The 24,197-nt window shown below is 39.2% G+C and overlaps 2 protein-coding genes across 3 annotated transcripts; one reads left to right on the forward strand and one right to left on the reverse strand.

The window, feature by feature from the left end:
• Positions 1 to 285: 285 nt before the first annotated feature.
• slc7a3a (solute carrier family 7 member 3a) lies at positions 286 to 16,455 on the forward strand. Of its 2 annotated transcripts, none has more exons than XM_026938638.3 (12): positions 286 to 392; positions 7,628 to 8,088; positions 8,190 to 8,351; positions 8,446 to 8,617; positions 8,734 to 8,852; positions 8,968 to 9,190; positions 9,640 to 9,779; positions 10,283 to 10,385; positions 10,477 to 10,703; positions 11,515 to 11,681; positions 12,376 to 12,484; positions 14,309 to 16,455. In XM_026938638.3, exons 2-12 carry the CDS (start codon positions 7,722 to 7,724, stop codon positions 14,440 to 14,442), a joined length of 1,923 nt encoding a protein of 640 aa, XP_026794439.1. In that variant the 5' UTR covers positions 286 to 392; positions 7,628 to 7,721; the 3' UTR covers positions 14,443 to 16,455. The 2 variants fall into 2 exon arrangements, with proteins under 2 accessions (XP_026794439.1, XP_053096004.1); XM_053240029.1 differs by lacking the exon at positions 286 to 392 and adding an exon at positions 399 to 1,455.
• A 158-nt stretch (positions 16,456 to 16,613) lies between these two features.
• On the reverse strand, positions 16,614 to 23,854 carry rab39ba (RAB39B, member RAS oncogene family a). The gene is made up of 3 exons (XM_026938639.3): positions 21,514 to 23,854; positions 19,466 to 19,692; positions 16,614 to 18,141 (listed from the first exon to the last, which is right to left on the reverse strand). Exons 2-3 carry the CDS (start codon positions 19,678 to 19,680, stop codon positions 17,715 to 17,717), a joined length of 642 nt encoding a protein of 213 aa, XP_026794440.1. The 5' UTR covers positions 19,681 to 19,692; positions 21,514 to 23,854; the 3' UTR covers positions 16,614 to 17,714.
• Between the last annotated feature and the right edge of the window lie 343 nt (positions 23,855 to 24,197).

Genomic DNA, 24,197 nt, shown 5'->3' on the forward strand with positions numbered 1-24,197 from the left:
GATTCTTCAAAATGGTGTCTTAGCTCAGCTCTTTATTCTCTGCACATCTATACTGTTTGTACTTTATCTTAATTATTTTATTCAGGTTTTAATTCATGTAGTCTTACACTGTGTGTATGGTATGCTGTAGCAACACAGCAACAAAAAAAAATTCATACATTAACCTTAAAATTCACTTGGTCATTTGGTGACGTTCATTTTACTATAGCTTAACAATGAATGAGGGGCGTGGCCTGTCGGGGATGGGAGGGGGGTTGGGGGGGGTTTGTTTACCTGACGTCATGACGTCACTGCTGTAGCACTCGTCTAAAAACGGTCCAGTCTGTTGTACGCTCTGGGATTCACTGAGTAGCCTCTCTAACCCTGTGAGCACTGCTGAAGCTCCACGACAGGTAATTTCACCTTTCATTTCCACATGGTATGTTTCCTCCATGTCAGATTATGCTCAGTAATCTCCACGAGGGGAAAGATGGCGTGCTTTATAGGGATGATGGTTAATACTACACCTAGAGCCTCGCCTGTAGTATCTGATGCAATCGCTCGCGCCAGTGGGGGGCATTTTATATGGTTAGCTTTAGCTTGCTAATCTGTTTAAAAGATCACAACACAAATGAGGGATTTGGGGGGAAATGTGCGTTTTGTATTAGAGTCGCAGTTAATGTGCATGCTGTGGCGTATAAAAATAAAGGTCACTATGGATGAATGCATCAGGTATCATCCATGTATCATTATCATCATCATCATCACCATCATCAGTGTGGTGTATAATTAATGCATTCATGCATATAATACACTGTATTTATGTAGCTGCTTAGTAGCATGTATAATTATGCATAATTTCAGATGATCTTAGTGTATTGGTGAAATCCTGGTTAAATCGGATCTCATAAGACTTCTTGCATCGTAAGATCTCTTTCATCATCTCGTAAGAATTTTATTTCTTTAACCAAATGCAGTTTTTTGCTCTTTTGCTTTGACTTGGTAGCTCTTTAGGTCTATGGGACCTGATTTCTGTCCTCCCAGTAGATACGATATGTTCACGTGGAGCAAATAATAACCTTTCCATTGTTTGCTGGTGTCTTGTTTTCTGTGTGTGTCAGAAAGTAAATGAGATGCAGCTAGTTTGTGGAGAATGAGAGAGTAATACAGTGTACTGTGCAGATGTCTGAGTGGTTTATGAGAGAGAGAGTGAGAGTTGCATCAGCTCGAGGACACACTGATGCCAGCTCACGCTGCCTCGCGCCCGCCTGCACGCGCTTTATATGGGCTGTGGTATATTTGCACACGGCTGACGTGTCAACATTTACTCACTCAAATAGTCCCTTTTTTCTGCCTTGTAGTCAGAAAGGATGAAACCTTTTCTGTTATTTATGTATAGAATAGTCACTAGATATGCCTGAAATACTGCAGCTTTTCCATAACTCTGTGCCAAACCCAGTCTCAGCCTGGACCATGGTGAGTCCTCACAGAGTTTAACCCTAAACTACACAGCTAGCTTAACCATAGACTATACAGCTAGCTTAACCATAGACTTTAAAGCTACTTTAACCCTAGACCGTACAGAGAGTTTAACCCTAGACTATACAGATAGTTTAACCCTAGACTGTACAGATAGTTTAATCCTATACTGAACAGCTAGTTTAACCCTAGACTGTACAGCTAGTTTAACCCTAGACTGAATGGATAGTTTAACCCTAGACTATACAGATAATTTAACCCTAGACTGTACAGATAGTTTAATCCTAGACTGTACAGATAATTTAACCCTAGACTGAACAGATAGTTTAACCCTAGATTATACAGATAGTTTAACCCTAGACTGAACAGATAGTTTAACCCTAGACTATACAGATAATTTAACCCTAGACTGTACAGATAATTTAACCCTAGACTGAACAGATAGTTTAACCCTAGACTGAACAGATAGTTTAACCCTAGACTATACAGATAATTTAACCCTAGACTATACAGATAGTTTAACCCTAGACTATACAGATAGTTTAATCCTAGACTGTACAGCTAGTTTAACCCTACACTATACAGCTAGTTTAACCCTAGACTGTACAGATAGTTTAACCCTAGACTATACAGATAATTTAACCCTAGACTATACAGATAGTTTAACCCTAGACTGAACAGATAGTTTAACCCTAGACTATACAGATAGTTTAATCCTAGACTGTACAGCTAGTTTAACCCTACACTATACAGCTAGTTTAACCCTATACTGAACAGCTAGTTTAACCCTAGACTGTACAGATAGTTTAACCCTAGACTGAATGGATAGTTTAACCCTAGACTATACAGATAATTTAACCCTAGACTGTACAGATAGTTTAATCCTAGACTGTACAGATAATTTAACCCTAGACTGAACAGATAGTTTAACCCTAGATTATACAGATAGTTTAACCCTAGACTGAACAGATAGTTTAACCCTAGACTATACAGATAATTTAACCCTAGACTGTACAGCTAATTTAACCCTAGACTGAACAGATAGTTTAACCCTAGACTGAACAGATAGTTTAACCCTAGACTATACAGATAATTTAACCCTAGACTATACAGATAGTTTAACCCTAGACTATACAGATAGTTTAATCCTAGACTGTACAGCTAGTTTAACCCTACACTATACAGCTAGTTTAACCCTAGACTGTACAGATAGTTTAACCCTAGACCGTACAGATAGTTTAACCCTAGACCGTACAGCTAGTTTAACCCTAGACCGTACAGATAGTTCAACCCTAGACTGAACAGGTAGTTTAACCCTAGACTATACAGATTATTTAATCCTAGACTGTACAGATAGTTTAATCCTAGACTGTACAGATAATTTAACCCTAGACTGTACAGATAGTTTAATCTTAGACTGTACAGATAATTTAACCCTAGACTGAAAAGATAATTTAACCCTAGACTATACAGATAGTTTAACCCTAGACTATACAGATAGTTTAACCCTAGACTGAACAGATAGTTTAACCCTAGACTATACAGATAGTTTAATCCTATACTATACAGCTAGTTTAACCCTAGACTGTACAGCTAGTTTAACCCTACACTATACAGCTAGTTTAACCCTAGACTGTACAGATAGTTTAACCCTAGACCGTACAGATAGTTTAACCCTAGACCGTACAGCTAGTTTAACCCTAGACCGTACAGATAGTTCAACCCTAGACCGTACAGATAGTTTAACCCTAGACTATACAGCTAGTTTACTTTATAACCGTGAGTACATAATACATCAGTAATCCAGGCTCTAAATGAATGCAGGATGCTCCTATAGTGCAACAAAGGACTAACACAACAGATATCCCAATAATATTTATTATTATATTATTGTATATTTATTTTTAAGAATTATACTGTGAGTTTATTGTGCATTTTTAAAGTCTTGTGAATTGTTAAGTCTTAGTCTTCTCTGTTGCTCTTGTTTTGTGGCAGTTGTGACACTAAATTTTCCCCTTAACCAATAAATAAAGTTCAGTAAATGAAGATCAATAAAGTACTCTCTATCTATCTATCTATCTATCTGTCTATCTATCTATCTATCTATCTATCTTTCTATCTGTCTGTCTGTCTATAACAGCATACCAATAATAAATGTTAGCAAATGTTGTATTCCTCTTATACCACAGAAATTTGTCAATGATTACAGTTCGTTAGCTAAAGAACGACACATCATACGTTTTTATTCATTTGTCGTTACTTATATCACTTATGTTGTGTGAGCTATAAACAATCGTTCCCTCACCAGCATCTCATTTTTTTCTGTCTTTCTGTTTCTCTCTCTTTCTCTCAAAACCAAAACAAAACACAGCTTATCACTTTACAGAGAAATTGCGAAGTCCTTTCCCGTGTCGGAAAAAATGCTGACACCGGAGACTCCTTCCATCAAAGCTAAGAGTCTCCTTGCAGAAATTTTCACCTGTTTCTCATGACATATTTAGCTTTAAGCCATAATAGTGACGTACATTTTATTCTTTCGTGACAGCTTTGGTAGTAAGAAATCTGCAGAACTCCTGAAGTGACATAGTGATGTTTTATAACAAGGTGCATCCACAAAAGAATATATTGATGCCATGAGAGAATATATTGAGTTTCTTGATTTATTTTGTTGCCATGAAATACTTTACTCTTATATTTTAATATAAACGAGAATGAAAAATCAGTTGAGTTAGATCATTGTGGACACAGGAACCTAGACATGGTGCTAAATGATTGATAATGTTACACTGTAATCTTGGAATGACGCATGAAGACGCAGGAGTCGCAGGAACTCTTAAAGCGAATAGAAATCTTTGCCTGAAATTAATTAACTGAAGGCAACATATTGCATATTTTTCCATGACAGACAAGCAGTCTTGGGCTTGAGTTACATAGTATCTAGCCACGATTTTGGTGTGTCATGGCTGCAACATAATAATTTGTCACAATGAGATACTTTGGCTTATTAAAAATACTTATTGGTTGGCATTTTGGCTCACTTAGCTCTGACCAAGGATGCTGCGATGGTTCCACACTCAGTTTGTCACACTTAATCATTTTCCATATCTTATCATGTCATTACTGGATAATAAGCTTTAGAGTTTGGAAGGGAGCATAATGAAGAGGAGATTATAAAGCCCCCTCTGGACATGTTTCTGGGTTCGTTCTCAGGAATACGTGCCTCTACGCATCTTAACCGAATCAGGGTTGCTTTTATAACCGTAAGCAGCTGAGTGTTTGTAGAATCATGCTCAGGCTCTCATGCTGTCTGCATGTAATTTGGTACTGAATGCAAATGGCATCTGTGGCTCTCTAAACAGTTCCAGCTTCATATCTCTGCATCTGATCAGCTTACGTTTTCAGTGTAACAAAATAAAACACAAACTAAACCTTATGTGCTCTGTTACAGCATGGGGCTGACTCAGGGTGTGTGTGTGCTCAACAGCCTCATTTCTAGGTGTCTTGAGTTTGTTGAGGAGTTCACTGAGCATCAGTGCTATGGTCTACTGCATCAAGACATTGTTGACCTCAATTTGGAAGGAAGTGGACTTTAAGAAAGCCTGTTCCTGTGAGGATTTAGCTAATCCTGTCATGCAGACAGACTGTATGAAGCCTGAATGGGCCTTTTATGTACAGCCATACAGTGTCTGTTTGAACCTGTGAAAACAATGAAAGTGTTTTATTTAACCACTTCTTCCTTTTTATGCAAAATCTTTTTTCCTGCACTAACAATAACATTGAAAGGGGATGTTGCTGCTTTCTTTTTTTTTTCAGATGCAACAGGGTTTTTTCAGATTGTGGTGGTGTAATCTAATGTAGAAGGGACCAAAACAAAAACTTTTGACCCGAAGGCTCCTGTTGTAAAAAAGTTTAGCACGCTGTTCTTTATGTAATCAGCTTAAGGTGCATTGCAGGATTTATTTTGAGCAAAGCTCATCAGTGAGTCATTCCACAAACTCGCCTCCTGTTTTTTTTTTTTTTTTTTTTTTTTTTTTGCATGCCATCGTGATTTACTCAAGACATGCATCTGAGTTTGCACTGGCCATATTTTCTATTCGTACTTCTTTTCCTCCACATACCTGAGTTGTAGGTTAAATATTCACTATCTTAGAGTGGTTGCTTGTAGCTAATGACAGAATAATGATGGCATTAGCAGAATGTTTAAATCAGATAAATACAAAAGAGGCTTCCGTGTGGAGGTAACGGGCCATTGGCGGGTTGGTTAATTAGAGCAATTTGATATATCTATGAAGATCATCATGACACTGTGGCACAATTTCTCATGGCCACATGAGTATCAGCTGGACGGCCTTGTGGAGAACACAAGAAAGAGATTAGCGCCATTGTGCCCTAGTGACGCAGTGTGGCACATCGAGCAACCCACTGTATTCCCAGAGCAGAACAGTCGTACCCTTGCGAGAGCCTCAAACACGCTGGACGATTAGCGCCCGGAGACTCCTACTGAAAAGAATTTCTAAAGACTGTGGGTTCACTTTGCATTCCCTAACCTTCAGGCTTACTTCACAAAATCTTAAAAACAGTCTACAGATTGATTTGTATAAAATAGTGGAACTTTTATGAAATATTATGCAAGCCGCTTGGATTCCTCATGGCTGCTTTCTCACTAAAGCAAGCAGAGCCAGCGGGCAGTGAATGAAGGCAGTCATTGTACGTGTTGTGTAAAGCCCTAGTGGTGGTTTTAAGCGCTGAGTTCTTGCCTGTGCCAATTTTGCTCGAACCTTTAAGTTTCTCCAGGTTCTCTGCCAAGATAAACAGTCTATCCTGCAGATAAAAGGGTCTATTTCAGCCTCTCCATTGTATGCCGAATTACAGGGATGTTTTTGTTGCTTTTTTCACCAGATTCCTTCTTTGTCCCATCTGTCTTTGATGTATAAACACACAGTACAGATGCGGTACTGTACAAGACAAACTGTTTAAGTTTTCACATCCGTACCATGGAACAGGTCATGTTAGGTTTTTGTCTAAATGACCTCCATATTTTCAGTAGGAAATCCGAATTTTGGAAATGGCAGCTATGTTTGTATATCTACATAGTATCTGTGTAGCCCAACCCATTCTTAAAAAATATTCTCAAAAATAATATTTCTTGGAACCGACCTTGCAAGAGCTTGGTGAAAATCTATTCCCAAAATCCACAAACTGGTGTCAGCTGCTGATGAACTGTGTCCCAGTTGAACATTAAATGAATGACGCATGGATAAGGTGTGTTGCTATTATAAATTGGCCCTGACCGTGGCCACACTGAAATAATGATGCAGGAATAAGGTGTACTGTGCATTGTAACTCTCAGTACCAGGAACATGATGTCCTTGGTAAGGAACTAGGCACTCTCACTCTCATATCGATATTAGTGAAGCGTCACGATAGGCAATCAGACAGCTGTGTTGACTGGCTCCTGTTCACATTGCCCATCCTTGAACCTCTCTATAAAAAAAGATCACTTCAGCCTCCCTTGCTTGATGTTATCGCCATGGAGCGAGCGTTTACACTTGATAGCAATATCAAGGCCTGCTGTTAATGTGGGTGTTATGGTTCCAGCTGGTCAAATATCCGTGGTGAAAATTTACACCGTGTAGTGGAGGCTGTCTTTGTTGCAGGCTACTCGGATGACACTGCAAGTGCAATCCTTAAAGCTTTGTGAATATAATGTAAGTGTTACTTATAATGTAATTATTTGTCATTATGGGAAAAAAAACGTGAAGTTAGACAAATGAATGATTGAAATATACTAATACAAATATTACCCTCAGGTTATAATGGTAGTGGTGTGAGTTTGGTTAATTAGCTTGAAATGTATAAAATGAGCCAAGGAATGTAATATAGTCAATATTGTCTTCGTGCCCTTAATTACAAAAATGATTAGGAAAGGATGGACACTGTTTTGTACGACTTTGAAGTTTGGTGTGATGTTCAGCTCTTGGCAAGAATTCTTAAGACTGCAGAATGGCAGTCAGCCTGGAATTAATGACGCTGATCCATCAGTCATGTGAGGACTAGATCCATTGTGCGAAGAAAACTGGAATCCTGCATGAATCATTCAGCAAATTATAGGCAGTTCTGACACACATCTGCACACACCCACCTTATCTGTTTCATTCTTCACTCCTAGGTGTGTAAAAACAAGCCTTTCTGCTGCTGCTGCTTAAGGTTATTCACATCGACAAACCACTAAACGTCTCGACTACATTCATCTACATTCAGCCATGGTGGACAAACTGGCCTCTGTAGGACGCATGCTGCTGCGGCGCCGTGTTCTGGACTGTTCTAGCGTGGAAACCCGCTTCGCCCGCTGCCTCTCCACTCTGGATCTGGTGGCTCTGGGCGTGGGCTCTACACTCGGTGCTGGCGTCTATGTGTTGGCTGGAGAGGTAGCAAGAGAGAAGGCAGGTCCTGCGATTGTCCTCTGTTTCCTGGTGGCAGCCCTCTCGTCCATGCTGGCAGGACTTTGCTATGCAGAGTTTGGGGCTCGAGTGCCAAAGACGGGCTCGGCTTACCTGTACAGCTACGTGACTGTGGGAGAAATCTGGGCCTTCATTACTGGCTGGAACCTCATCCTGTCTTATGTCATTGGTGAGTTGTGTGACTGGTACTTTAGGGGAACACTGCACTAGATTGATATTTGAGACATTGACATTCGAGAATGGGGCTAATCAGCGTCTTGTGATCTTCAGGTACAGCCAGTGTTGCTCGAGCCTGGAGCTCCACCTTTGATAATCTGATAGAGCAGCGGATCTCAAGCTTCTTCAGGTCAGTCATGGCCATGAAGGTTCCAGGCAATGTGCTTGCTGAGTACCCAGACCTGTTTGCCCTCGTTCTCATTCTGTTGCTGACTGGTGAGCAAACTATTAATGTGGATGCATAGATCATTTTTATTGCATGCAGAATGTTGCACGAGAGAATGCATTTTATTCCTTATTTCCTCTTTAGGCCTGCTTGCCTTTGGTGTGAGTGAGTCTGCGCTCGTCAACAAAATTTTCACTGGAATCAACCTGGTGGTGTTGGGCTTTGTAATGATCTCAGGCTTCGTAAAAGGCAATACAGCAAACTGGAATCTCTCGCTGGATAACTTTATTAATGATACCAACATCACAGCCCTGAAGTGAGTTATATTTTATGTTCATGACCTTCAGGATTGTCATTTAGCATTTTTTATTTTGCATGTTGGATGTGTGAATTATATGCCTATGGTGTTAAGACTTGTTCTGATATCCTCAGAGAAGTGGAGACATCTTTTGGAAATGGTGGTTTTGCACCATTTGGCTTCAGAGGCATCTTGGCTGGTGCGGCCACCTGTTTCTACGCCTTCGTGGGTTTCGACTGCATCGCAACTACAAGTGAGTCTTCATATTCATCCTGAAAACTCTGTTGTTCCACTGTCTTGTGTCTGAGTGCTGTTTAATTTATTGCATGTCATGGCTGATGTATTAAATCTGAACCCCTTTTCTGTAGGTGAGGAAGCCAAGAACCCAATGCGCTCCATCCCTGTGGGGATTGTTGTCTCTCTGCTCATTTGCTTCTTCGCCTATTTCGGTGTGTCGGCTGCACTCACATTAATGATGCCATATTATAAGCTCAATACCCAGAGTCCTTTGCCTGAGGCTTTCAGCTATGTGGGCTGGGCTCCAGCACGATACATAGTGGCTGTGGGTTCACTCTGCGCCCTTTCTACCAGGTAAGACGATCAGAGAGTTAGAAAAAGACTTTGTTGGTATGGATATTTGTTTTAAAGTGAATGTGTTGTTTCGTGGGAATTTGATGAAGAGAACTGGCAAGTGAATGAGGTCGTAGACAACTTAGGAGTCTTACAGTATTTGTCCATTTGCAGATTTGCATCCTATACATTTGAGTCAAGAGCATATCTGGGCTGAATTTCGCAAAAGCTCCACATTACAAAGCTTAAATGATAATGAAGGCATCACATTAAACACTCTCTCTGCCAGTGAAGATGATGTTAACTTTACGGTGCTGTGGTGAAACTGGGCGTGAAGACACGTTTGATATTGTGTACTTGATTTGGTGGACACATACTGTTAAACAGTGTTGTTTATAGACAGCAAGAGGTGCTGAAAAATTCTTCTGGTCCAGCAAAGTCCTATGCAGTGTTTGTTTCTCATCCTTCAGTCTGCTGGGCTCCATGTTTCCCATGCCACGTGTAATCTACGCCATGGCCGAGGACGGGCTGCTGTTCCGTTCTCTCTCCAGCATGAACACGCGCACCAAAACCCCGCTCCTGGCCACGGTGGTGTCTGGCTTTGTAGCAGGTGAGAAAAGCTCAGCTTATGTGCTCTGTGCTTCAGATTTTGTACTACGTTGGATTGGGCAATATGAGTTAATATTGATATTGTGATAAATTGTTAAATTACAAGTTTCTTAGATATTGATGGTATAGAACATTTTTCTATAGTGGACCAAAAACATTTGGTTTTTGTTCTTTGTGATTTCATAAAAATTGGAAGCAGCTGATTTGCTGTTAAAGTTTTGTACTGAATCTTTAAAATTCATTTTTAAAAAGGTTTTTTACCCTTTTTTTCTGTGTGAAATAATTTATTTTTTGCAGACATTAAATAAAAGCATCACCAAGCACAGTTTTTCATAGCTTTTTAATTAAATGCAACACGACTGTCTTACTCACACTTTGTTAATACATATTGTGTATAATAGAAATGTCTTTGAGTATTATGAAATGATATTTTCATCATATCAGCCACCCCTAGTAGAATGATATGGCTGCAATTAGGTAATGTGTTTCTTTTATCTGTGGTAGCACTCATGGCGTTCCTGTTTGACCTGGCTGCACTGGTTGACCTCATGTCTATTGGGACATTGCTGGCCTACTCTCTGGTGGCTGTGTGTGTTCTCATTCTCAGGTATGCCACAGCTTAGCTCCATTCTAAACATATTTCTACGCTCACGATGTTGCGTATGTGAAATGACTAGCTTATGTGTTTGTGTGTGTAGATACCAGCCAGGAATGCTTAGCTCCTCCAGTCAGAGTGAAAAACTGGTGGAGCTGGCGGGAGGTGAGAAGGTGGCTGTGTCTGGAGACAGCGGAGATGAGTATGGTCTCGACTCAGAAGATCGTCTCCCCAGGGAGAAGTTCTCCTTCAAGCTACTCTTGGTTCCCTCAAGGGACAGCCCGACCAAAATGTCTGGAGCAATCGTCTATGCCGTAACTACAATCATCTGTAAGAATTGTGCAGTTGCATTTTTTTTGCTTTGTGCAACTAGTATAGCCAGTGTAGGGCTGCATGATAGGGCTAAATGTTCACAATTATTTAGCTTAGTAAGAAGAATATTTTACAATAGTGACTTTTAGTGACTTTAGAATCAAATGAATTGTATTGAGGTTCCTTACATCATTTTAAAATCAACGGAAAACAAGCATTTCTTTCATACTGCACATTAAGCATTTCATTGACATGTATAAGTATTTTCGAATCACAATAAGACTGCTCCTTAGTCAGGTTAATGAGTGTCAGTCATGTTACCGCAATTTGCCTCTAAATAAATGGATGGATGGGTGGAGGGTTTGGATGAATGGAATTATTGGGTGTATGGTGGGTTTGGTTGGAAGGTAGACAGATGGATGGAGGAATAGAATGAAGAGATAGCATGGAAGGATGGAAAGATGAAAAGAAAGGGGAGGGGTTGAATGGATAGAAGGATTGAAAGGATGAATGGAGGGATCGGATGGATAGAAGGACTGCACAGATGGATAGGTGGAAAGAAAAGGATGGATGGGTGAATAGGGGAATTGGATGGATGGAGGGAATGAGTGGGTGGTGGAGATACATGGCTGGACAAATAGATACACGGATAGAGAGACTGGATGGATGGATAGACAGATAGAATCTTTATCATCATTATTTGTGTAGACTAAATATGAACAGAGGTTTAATTAATTAGTATAAAGTCACTGTTAGAACATAAGTGTAATCTGATCCGGCTGGTCCATGAGATGTAGTGTGTAAACTGTGTGTACTGTGTTCCCCTCAGCCGTGCTGATCACTGTGCTGTGTGCCGTGTTGGCTGTGTTCCTGGACGATCTGATGGACGGCCATCTTGTGTGGGTGGCCGTGTGTGCCATTCTCACGTCGCTGTGCTTCTTCTGTGTCTTCATCATCTGGAGGCAGCCTGAGAGCAAAGAAGCGCTCACCTTCAAGGTACTCCTGAGATAAATAATTCTTCATGTCAGTCTAATTTGGTATGACGGTGATGTGCAGTAATAGTGAAAAGGATTAGAAATGTTTTTATTTAATTCGTTTCCAGACTTCAAGCGGTTCAAAATGCCGCTGCAAGACTTTTAACCTGAACTCCTCATAGTGCCCATATTACTCCAGTCTTGGCTGCAATTCACTGGCTACCAATCAAATATAGAATAGATTCTAAAATCTTACTTATTATCTACAAAGCATTGCATGGGCAAGCACCTTCGTATGTTACTGAGTTATTGATTCCATACAGACCAACAAGAACAATCTCCCCAAGGTCTAAATTAAAAACTAAGGAAGATAGAGATTTGCTGTTTTAGAGCCTAGACTTTGGAATGATCTTCCTCTGAGCATAAGATCAGCACATTCTGAGTTTTTAAGAAACTTTTAAAAAGTCAGTGTTACAAGCTGTCTTTCACCTAGCTTATACTGGGTGATGTGCTTTTTTTCTTCGGTTATGCTATCTTTTATTTTATGGCTGTGTGTTATGTTGTAATGTGTTGTTATTCCTGGTTAAGTTCATACCACTTTATTGTTTTTTTATATACTGTGAAGCTCTAGGTGACTAGAATAGCGCTATATAAATAAATTTTACTTTCTTACTTACTTATTATGTAGTGCTAAGCCTGGTGTTTTTCTCCTGCAGGTGCCTCTTCTGCCTTGGCTGCCTCTGTTTAGTGTTTTTGTCAATATCTACCTCATGATGCAGCTGGATCTGGCCACGTGGTGCCGCTTTGCAGTTTGGATGGCTGTTGGTGAGCAGACCCTCTTTATCTATGTGTTCAAAATGGCATACTTGTATATGCACCAGTATATACTGCATACTACATATTAGGGTTGTTACGGTGTCACGGTTTCATGATGTATGGATCAGACCTCAGTGTTACCTCACTGTAGACATTTTACAAAATACTGATTAAAATCTATTTCCATCTATTGTTATCTTTTTTTTTTTTTAACCAAATCCCTTATTTCGGTGGTTCTCATTCGGTTCATTGTTCTCAACCCGCTCCCTCTGGACATTCCCTAAATCATACTACAGCCTCAGTTTCCCTGCACAGGGGACGCAACTGCACTGAAAAGCCTTTGGTTGTGTAATCCACTACTGCTGTTATCACGTTACATTGCTTCCTCTGCTGCCAGTCCTAGCATGTTTATAACTTTATCACACACAATGGCTATCAAACACACAGAACAACATGGTAATGCTGCACACACACATCCTATGCTAACTTTTTTGTTTGTTTGTTTGACTCAGCGCCACCTTTCCTCACAGCCACGCTCTCTTTCAGCTTAGAACAACAGCGTGAAAAATACTGACAGTTTTAGAGAAGATATATCTTTCTGAGAAATAAGAACATTTAATGTATTTGATCTTTACGTTTACTTTTGGCACACACACACACACACACACACAAGGAAGTGCAAAGCTTTTTTAACAGTTTTTCTTTCATTTTTAGTGGCTGATTAACACTGTGATGCCATGAAACTAATATTTTTAGACTAGTTGTCATACCATGAAACCTAACTATTTACTATACTTTAATGTTATGTGCAGTATGAAAAAATTATTATTTCGTATATTATTTCGTACAATTATATACTTAACCCCTTAGAATAATGTTATGTTACTACTTATTTCTTTTTATTGATGAAAATGTGTTACCTTTTGATGAGTAAAGCTAAATACTATAACCAACCATAAGTAAACCAGCACAAATAGTTAATGTTCTGTATCAGAGAAAGCTGTGATTAAAAACTGTTGTGGTTGGAATGAAAAACTGCAGGTTTTCATTCCAACCAAGTATAGGCAATACCTGTTTTACTGAAAGCCAAGATCAGCTGATTAAACACGTTAAACAGATTCAGGTGTGGTTCCTGCTTTTAACAGCCCTTTCTGGATAAGACTACACACCCCTGCCTTACATTATAACCATGAGCTTAACGTGCGTACATGTGGAGTTGCTGCCACTGTTACCATCCTCATTGTGGTTTTCTGATTTTATTTTATTTTTTGGCCATTTTGTTGCTCTTGTATCTAATGCTTGGTTGTTCAGCCAGATTCATCATGCCGGTTTTCTGCACATAGTGAACATGTTTTTCCACATTTACATTGTAGGTGGGGTTCAGTATGACTGATATGTGTAGAATGACATTTCAGATATTTGCATTTAGGCATTTATCAAGCACCCTTATCCAGAGCAACTTAGAAAATGTGCAAACAGTCGAAGGTACAGCAACACAAAGCACCTTTCACGTTCATACTAAGAAGTAATACAAAACGGGAGCAATGCAACGCAAGTGCAGAGAAAATTTGAAAAAAAATGTGTCCCGAACTTTGTTATTAAAAATTCAGTAGGTTAAATAAGATGCAAGACATTAGTTATTGTGACTATCAGATTTATACTTTTAAGCAGACCAGGGAAAAAAAAAAAAAAAAAAAACAACGTTATCACCATGGCAACATTAACATGGCTGCATGCTGCTGTTCGTCATGTATCATGACTGTTTACAATGATGCTTAAGAACACCCTTAGCTTGTTCATTTATTCCTGACCTCCTGATGTTTTCCCTCTCAGGCTTCATGATCTACTTCTTCTATGGGATCTGGAACAGCAGTGAGGCCCTGAACAGCACCCAGCGAAAAAAGACTAAGAAGACCCCCATCTACTTAGGAGGTGATGAGAGTGAGATGGAGGCCATGTCTCCCTGATAAACAGAGAAGCAGCTCATCTCTACCCGTGAAGTACTACACACATGAAGCGAAGACAACAAATTCAGTGTTTCACAGTTGAAAGCTTGTATTATATAGATTTTGTTGAACCTTTTATTTAAAAAAAATTAAAACTAAACCTGGACTGTGCTCAGTACATTAAATCAATATGACGTAGAAAGTTTTACTTGACGTTGATGGCCTAGATGAATGGTAATAGTCTAGTACAGATAAACACTAGCTGTGCTCTAGCTGATGGAGCTAGTGTACTCATTCATACTGTAGAAGCTGGTGTCTGTTAGACAGTAGGCCAAGTGTATACAGGGTATTCGTGAACATGTGGCGATTGTTAGTTGTTTCCATAATCTTGTCGTAATTACAACGTGTGTTAAAACTGAGCCCTTTTGGGACAGAGCTGCTACAAAGTCCATAGTGGGGTCCAGCCACATTGTGTGTAACTCGGTGTGACCTTACAGTGACCTCTAGTGGCTAATGTACAAACTGCAACTCCCTCCAAGTGAGCAGAACACTAAATCGCTACATTTTGACTTTGCTTGTTTACGCTTTAATATTAATTGCTGAGAGCAGTCAGTGTTTATGCAGTTCATTCAGTATTAAGGCAAAAACCTTAGATTTGAGTAGGTTTACTTTATTTTTTTAAGCAAAAACCTACTATTACTAATAATGGATTAGTACTGTAGAATGTCTGGGTGAGATGGAAATGAGTGTGTGTGAGTGTGTGAACTTATGTTCTGATGTATTGTAAGTTTTTTTTTTTTTTTTTTAATATTAATGCCCTTTTTTAACCAAAAAATGTAGTATCTCACAAACTAGACTCTGCAATAGGGTTTGATGAAATCTGGAAAGTCACAGAAAGAGAAAGAAAACTGATCCAAAATCCTGCACTGGAATTTTTGAAAATTGTCATTTTTGATAACAGTTTTAAAACTGAAATTTAAAGGCCCTATACCCTACTGGGTATGCTGGCAAAAGGTGAGCTATCACCTGTGTGTGTGTCTGTATATGTCTGTGTGTATATATATATATATATATATATATATATATATACACACACACACACACACACACATATATACAGTATATAAAGCAAAATTTATAAATTTAAGTTTATATCTGGAATTTCTATGTTTCTGTAAAGCTGCTTTGTGCACTGTCCATTGTTAAAAGCACTATACAAATAATTTAATTGAGTGTGTGTGTGTGTATATATGTATATATATATATATATATATATATATATATATACATATATATATATATACACACACACACACACACACACATACACACAAGTTCCTAAATGAATTGGTTATGACTGGAATTCGTATCATATCTCACGGTATGAATACTTGTGAGGGAAAAATATATATTTTTTTAGTTTCCATTGAAACATTTTTGTTTTTTTTGGTTTTTTTTGTTTGTTTGTTTGTTTTTTGTTTTTGTTTGTTTTTTGTTTTTTTTGCTGTGGTTTAATTAATCTGTTTCTATTCATTTTTTGTAGACTTATTTCTAACTTAGTGGAGTTGTAGAGTACTGCTGTATATATAAAGCTATAATATTGTAACAAATTTTTCTTTTCTTGCTTTGTCTATATTTGATGAACTAATTATTCCTGCTTTCATGTATTACAAGTTTAGAAATGTATTTTTGTATAGTATTACCATATTAGCGTACGTACAATATATGAAATGCGTCTATTTACATGACCTGTACATGTAAATAGTCAGTGTTGCGAGATACATTAGTGTCTGTTTCAGGCGTTTCAGATTGAAGGTTTGTTTCTCAAACCTTGGTTTGTTTCTCAGTGCCTGAACTTAAAATTGCTCCTTGAAGATCCTCGTGGCTGGTAGACACCCGTGCCTATCAAGCCATTTGCCTTTCAGCTTCACTTTAAGTGTATATTTTATCTTTGCTATAATCTGTCCTTTTGTTTGTCACTGGATTTTTGTACACTGTAAATAAATGTCATGTAAAATGTTTTTTTTTTTTTTTTTTTTTTTTTTTTTTTTTTAATAAAATTGTAATTCTTGATTAACGACTTGACAATCTCAGTCAATTTTAGGCTCAAACAGTTAGAATAAAATCCAAGCTAACATTACATTACTCCCAAAAACCTGAAGCACAGCAAACAAATAACTTGGATAGGGATGTAGTCTTTCATTAATAATCTTTCATGTCACATTTTATTGGTATTACATTTCATCTTTCATACAAGATCAATAAATACATAGCTAATAGTTGTTTCAACCTGGTAAATGACAATGTATTGGTTAATAGTCAAACAATACATTTTTTGATGGATATGAAATAGTTAAAGCTCTAAAGAAGATCCCATTCCGAATGTTCGTTTAAAGACTGGATCAGAAAGGAAAAGGGACAAGATGCTAGAATAATAGCGAGGATAAATAAGATGTCATTTTAAAAACTGTGTAAAATTTCGGAACGGAATGTATCAGGTGACCGGTGTTTGCTTTACACTGTTGTCCTTCTTCAAATCTCTGAAATGTCCCAGCTGACATCCCAATTTATAATCAAACGTCAGAGGTTACTGCACGTGAGTGAATCATTTACGAATAACCAAATTATGGAGTTTGTATTCATAGCAGTGATGGAGTTAGATATGCAAATCAGATTAGCAAGTAAGCTCAATGGAAAGCTCACTGCATGCTTCCTCTGAAAACAGCCCACGTTCTTTAAAATGTTTAAAATGAGATAAATAGCAAATAGATGATAATAATGTAGAACACAATGTGGCAACCAAAGATGTAGTGATACTTTGATTTATATGATTCCCCCTTTTCATGTCTCCACAAATCATATAGGTTGCAGGAGAACTGGAAACTGATTGCTGAATTTGTCTTCTGTCTTGGGTTCAAAAGACCACGACTAGGTCAAGGAGGCAATGCATTCACTTATTTAAGCATTCCTAATGTAACACTCTTCTGGTTACACTTTTCCGTGCATGGTCCATCCAGTTTAGTCCAGAGCTCTTTGCTTTGCACTAAAAATGGGGCTTTCATTAGCTTTAAACTGATACTTGAACAAGATCAAGGCCTGGGTTTGTGCAGAACTACACAGGAGTGAGGTTGAAGGAACCTAGATGTGTCCTAAAATGGATCTGGGTTCTGCTATATACAGCTGTGTTCAGGAGCTCACCGATCGAGAAGGCAGTGTAAGAGGCCAAGCTAAAGGAGCACAATATGACTGGGTTTGCAGAAGAGAAGCATGACGCAGCTGCAGGGCATGGTCAATCAGCAGAGGCAGCGGCGATCGCTCTTGGTCACCTCCTCAGATGAGTGCACTACGTTGGGCACGAAGCCACTCTTCACCCCCTCCCAGCCTTCTTGAATGGTGATGTCACCTCGTTTGACAAGCTCAAAGATGTCACGTGTCAGCTCTGTGAAAGCCCGCTCGACGTTAATAGCGTCGCGCGCCGACGTCTCCACGTAGCGCATGCCGTAGGCGGCCGCCAGCTTCTCCGCTTCCTGCTGGCTCACCTGCCGCTGCGGCTCCAGGTCACACTTGTGGCCTACCAGCAGGAAGACGATGCTGTGCGGCTGCACGTGGCTGCGCGCCTCCTCCAGCCACTCATGAACATTCTGGAAGGAGCGACGATTAGTGATGTCAAAGAGCAGCAGGCCACCCACTGAATTACGGTAGTAAGCCCTGGTGATAGACCTAAAAAAAAAAGGGACATTGAGCAGATCAGAACACATCAAACATCAAAGTAATAAAGAGAGTATGATTTTAAGCAAAAGCTGATAACTTTTTTAAACTTAGAATATAGAAAAGAAGAACCAACTGATGACAACAACAAGGTATAGATTAGGGATGTAACCTAACACAAATGCATTCTAAATGTGTTCTAAATGAATATAAACATAGATACAAATAGGTGTATTCATGTTAGAATATATATATATATAGCCAGAAAATTTCACAGGGTGTGAGACTAGAGGTGTGTATTGGGACAGGGATCCAAGATGAAGCAACAACTACTTGGCATACAAGTGCTCAGATATGAAGCTTGCAGGACAAACAAAGACCATGTTCATTAACATGAATGTCCAGTCTATTGTCGGGAGATCAGAAAAGCCAAGGGAGTAAAACTGGCCATGTTCTCTGGGTGGGAGGGATGGCATACTGTCTCTCCCCTCACAATCACAGTGACACTAGCTAATCACAGGCATCTGTGAGCTTATGAATGTGGAAGAGGGCATATAGCGCATGCAGGGCATATAAGTGTGTTACACTGCCCTGTGACGCAACACGAGCAGCAGTGCAAAGGTGGGCGACTGGCATCACATTTACATTTACATTTATGGCATCTGGCAGACGCCCTTATCCAGAGCGACTTACAATTATCTCATTTATACAACTGAGCAGTTGAGGGTTAAGGGCCTTGCTCAAGGGCCCAGCAGTGGCAGCCTGGTGGTGCTGGGATTTGAACTCTCAACCTTCTGATCAGGAGTCCAACATCTTAACCACTGAGCTACCACTTCGAATGTAATCATCTCAGAGGAGCCACGTGTTACCCTTCACCGTCCCCAGTTGGTAGCTGTTGTATGATAGGGGAGAGCTTGGTGGTTGGTGGGAATTGGAAGGTGACCAAATTGGGGAGAAAAATGGGGAAATACATTAACATACAGTGTTCATTCATTCATCCTTAGTAACTGCCTGGTCAGGGTCGTAGTGGGTTAAATTGGTCTACTATTTTGGGGAACAGAACTTTCCGGTTAGACCACGCCCACTTTGCGTTTAAACAAGAATACAGATATTGTTAATATGGAGCACTGACCAGATACAGATAGTGGCACTGTGTTACACCCCTTGTATAGATCATCTATAAGCTAAAAACCTTATAAGATATTGTTAGAGCATATGTCTGGCTTTCCATATGCATTATTTCCAGCAGAGTCCAGCAGGAAACCTGTGTGAACTTTACTCGGGTTCTACTCGCAACCACGATACACAAAATGTCACTGAAGATGCGCAGTTATACCTGAACCTTTCCTGTCCAGCCGTGTCCCAGATCTGCAGTTTGATGCGTTTGCCTGGCTCAATCTCCACCAGACGGGAAAAGAAATCCACTCCAACGGTGGGGTCAGACACCTGTGCAAAACGCCCCTCTGTGAAACGCCTGATCAGACAAGACTTGCCCACTGTCGAGTCGCCAATGACGATCAATCGGAACTGGTATAGCCATATAGCTTCCATATCTCATGAGATCTACAGACAAAAAAGGGTATAATGTGCTTTTAGTAGAAATATACAGTACTATGCAAAGTCTTTTTTTTTTTTTAACTAATTACTATATTGAGCAGTAAACAGTAAAACCAAACAAAAAAAATCTAATCATAAGTGTTGTTTTGCATTCTTTTTTCTCTTAGGTGCACCGTGGTGTAGTTTTCGAAGGAAATCAGCTGGTACATTGTTAAAGACTTCTGAGATAAAATCCTAGACAGCCTCAGTGATGTTTTCATCAGAAACAAGTATTTGATATAAATATGCAAAAAAAAAATTGTCTGTAACATTAACATTAACCTTTTTTATAGGCACACTAAAGCATCAGGCATAAAATAGACATGTAACGCAATTACTACATTTGTGGTTTTCAGAAACTGCATAAATTTTAATATCAAATGCAAACGGGGAATTATTAGTGTCACATAATCACTCAGTGAGAACTAACTGCAGGACTGGGCCAGTCTGAATGAACTTAAACCGGCAAATCAAAATGTTTCTATTGGTCTATGGCTGATCTGCCTTAATTTGACCTCTAATTATGTTTTCTTTTTGTATATTAAGGCAAAACATTTTGTATATAACTACATTATTAACTAATATATTAAATACTTTCACTCTAAAATGTAAAGTCTGAGATTCACTCTTTTAGCCTGTTAACCTCACTGAGTCCAGACATCCCTCACTCTACACTCTAGTAACTACACTCTTACAAGATGTCGAGCCCTTAATAGTTCTTTCATTGTTCCTCTGGGGGAACCCTTAACGTTCTCTCCAATGAAGTGTTTCTCGATCAGAAAGCGTTCCAAAGACGATCCTATTTAAGAAAATAAGACCCCTTAATGATCCAATGAACCTTTAAAGAACTCCTGGAGAACTCTTTTGTAAAAAGAGTGCACATTCCTTTCCTATTACTATCACTGAATAATTTATAGTATTAACTAAAAATAATAATATGCTTTCATGTGAAAGAAGTGAATGAAGAGCTGGGAATTTAAACCGTTCCACATCGCTGTATATGTAATGGTGCTCACTGGTCAGGGGTGCCGTACAAATTGTGCGTAAATGCACTTGGACATTCCTTGGACCTGCTGGGTTTTGTTGTTGTTGTTGTTGTTGTTGTTGTTGTTTTGTATGTGTTTTGTTTTTCTCTCTCATTCTTACTTCTTGGTGTCTGTCATACGTTGATACAATAAGCTAGTACGCCTGTTTACAATTTTATTTACTTATAGCCTACTTTACAGGCTAAAAGCAAATAAAGCACATAAATAAATAAAGATCTCAAAAGAGATGAAGAATGAAGTGTATGAAGACGACCTACTCAAGTTGTCCTAACATGTCTGAATCATTTCCTAGGCTTGTGTAGAGACAGATTTGGAGCTGCAAGCACCCACCAATCTGCACCAGGCATTTCTGCCTCTCAGCTCAACCCAGCATCAGGATCAGTGCTGTAATGGCAGTGATGGGGTTGTGATGAGACACAGGAATGATGCTGCAGTTTAATGCATCAGTCTTTCTCATGCAAATAAAAGCGTTTACACGATTCAAGCACTGATGATTTTACGAATTGCTCTAATGAACCTTGGCCTGAACTAACACACATGGCCATCTGGGGAGTGGATGATGCTTTATTGTCCACTGCAGGCCTACAAATTGAGTACAAACTGCATCCTTAGGCAAGTAGTGTTCAGCAAAATGCACGTCTCAGGCCAAACACACCACACACACACACACACACACACACACACACGCGCGCGCACGCGCTTTATTAAGGCACACAACCGAGTAATAACACACTGCAAATACCTCAGTTAAGCTTCTTAATGTCTTGCAAAGGCAAACCCCATGATCTTCATTGTGTGTCGGTGTGAAAAACAAGAGGCGTCCCCAAGCACAGCATCCACACACACATCCGAGCAGGTTTTCTTACAAATAATAGCAACTAGTTTCCGTTACAACAGTGCAATCACACCGAGAACCATAATCACTGAGCAAGAGTGTCACCTAATACTCAGGATTGTTTTTTAAAAAATCCATTTGCAAAATCGAATCTTCAATCTCATAATAATGGATGAAAGAATGTTTGTAAAATTTGCTGATGAAATGGCAGCATCATCAGCATCATATAGCCTGACTCATCCCTCATCAGTACCATTACCGTAAAGCGCGCAGTGATGGCGCAGGACGCGGGGGCGCGCGGTGGAGCGCGGTGGCGTGCTTCCTGCTGCTGAGCGCATATTACAGCCTTTACAGTGTGGAGGAGGGTCTCTTCACCAGGCCTACTACAACACCGAATAATTCCCCCACTAGAAAAGACAGATAAGGCTCTTGTGTGCAGATGGTGCGATCGATACACATTTAGACGTGTCCTGTGGGTGGAGGGCTCAGAAACTGTACATTCATTATAATACAAAATATATTGCATAAAAGCAGATATTAAAATGTTAAACGTGTTAAAAAGCAGCCTGTCAGTTCTAGTGATTGACAAGAAGATGCTTGAAATCTTTTTTTTTCAGTGATCTACTTGTTTAAATTCAAAATTAATTGCAAAATTAATTAATTAATTAATTAATCGGTAATTCAATATCTGTTTTTTGTGGTGTGTGTAGTTTCACAAGAGTGCTTTGTGTTTTGCAAAACAGTGTGTCACTTGCTAGTCAGTGTGTGTATGTATGCTCAGTGTTCACTATGGGGTCAAAAGTTTGTGGACACCTGACCGTCACATCCATATGTGTTTATTGAACATCCCATTCCAGATTTAGTCCCCTTTACTGTTGTAATAAGCTCCACTCTTCTGGGAAGGTTTTCCACCAGATTTTGAAGCGTGGCTGTAGGGATGTGTGTTCATTCAGCCACAGGATCATTAGTGAGGTGGGGCACTGATGTGTGGCGAGAAGGTCTGGGGTGCAGTCAGTGTTCCAGTTCATCCCAAAGGTGTTCAGTGGGGTTGAGGTCAGATGTCTGTGCAGGACACTCGAGATCTTCCACCCCAACCTTAGAAAATCATGTCTTCATGGAGCTCGCTTTGTGCATGGGGCATTGTCATGATGAAACAGGTCTGGGCCTCTTAGTTTCTGTGAAGGGAAACTGTAAAGCTACAGCATACAAATACATCCCTTAGGACTCCACAAGGACTCTACCATCACTCTGCACAGTAACAGTATTTTTTTCAGTGATCTACTTGTTTAAATTCAAAATTAATTGCAAAATTAATTAATTAATTAATTAATCAGTAATTCAATATCTGTTTTTTGTGGTGTGTGTAGTTTCACAAGAGTGCTTTGTGTTTTGCAAAACAGTGTGTCACTTGCTAGTCAGTGTGTGTATGTATGCTCAGTGTTCACTATGGGGTCAAAAGTCCACACACTACACTGTGCACGTAACATACTGCATATTTTATACATCCGTTTTTGCATATATTTCATATTTATTATCTTATTTCTTATTATTTGTTATTCATTTCTGATTTTTAAATTTTAGCTTTAATTTAGTATTTAATGCACAGTCTAAAGAGGAGCAGGCCAGATTTCCATTTCACTGTGAGTTATGTACGGTATATAATTGTGAATGTGACAAATAAAAATCTTTGAATCTTGAACATTCTAAGCAACTGTGTGCTTCATACTTTGTAGCAACAGTTTGGGGAAGAACCACGTTTTTCTGAGAAATATTTTCACTGTTGATTTGAGAATAGGTATTATAATACTGGGCTTTGTGTTTGTAGTTTTGGGAAATGTGTGTAGTATTCTGCATTGTTGACGAAAGAGGTCAGAGGAGCATGGTCCTGACAACAGGCTCCTAAGGAGTACCCCCTGTCCTGCACATTTTACTGTTTTCCCTGCTTTAATGAACCTGATTCAACTTATAAGCTAATTACCAGCACTTCCTGAGATGAACTGTGTGTGTTAGAGCAGGGAAAACGCTAACACACACAGGGATGTGCAGGGAAAACATACCCAGTATACGCATGGTCAGTTTATTTCGCTTCATATATATATATATATATATATACTCTCCTTCGCCGTTTAATCCTGTACAACCCTGGCTCTGGAGAACCCCCTGTTTAGTTTTCCCTGCTTCCGACACACTTCACTTCAACTAATCAGCTAACAGCCCTTCCTAAGTTGAATTGTGTGTCTTAGAGCAGGGAAAACACTCAGATATGCAGGACCAGACCAGGATTGGGAACCTGTGATTTAAAAAAAAAAAAGAAAAGAAAAGAAAATGAAAAAAAGAAGAACAACAACACCAAGGGAAATTTTTTTTGAATGCTTAGAAAACCTGCAGCATTATAGAACAAGCAATAAGACAACATACATACATAGAGAATTGTAACATAACAAGTACCAGGGATGACTAGAAGGGGTATAATTTTTTAACTCTTTTTCTCTTTTCTCTTTTTAAACTCTAACCTAAAATAGTGTCTCCGTTTATAATGGATACTGTAATCTTATTTAAAGCCTGAGATGTTTTATTGGCTTTTTTGTTTC

This window comes from Pangasianodon hypophthalmus, chromosome 15 (assembly GCF_027358585.1).
Source record: "Pangasianodon hypophthalmus isolate fPanHyp1 chromosome 15, fPanHyp1.pri, whole genome shotgun sequence".
In the NCBI taxonomy this organism is placed as follows: domain Eukaryota; kingdom Metazoa; phylum Chordata; class Actinopteri; order Siluriformes; family Pangasiidae; genus Pangasianodon; species Pangasianodon hypophthalmus.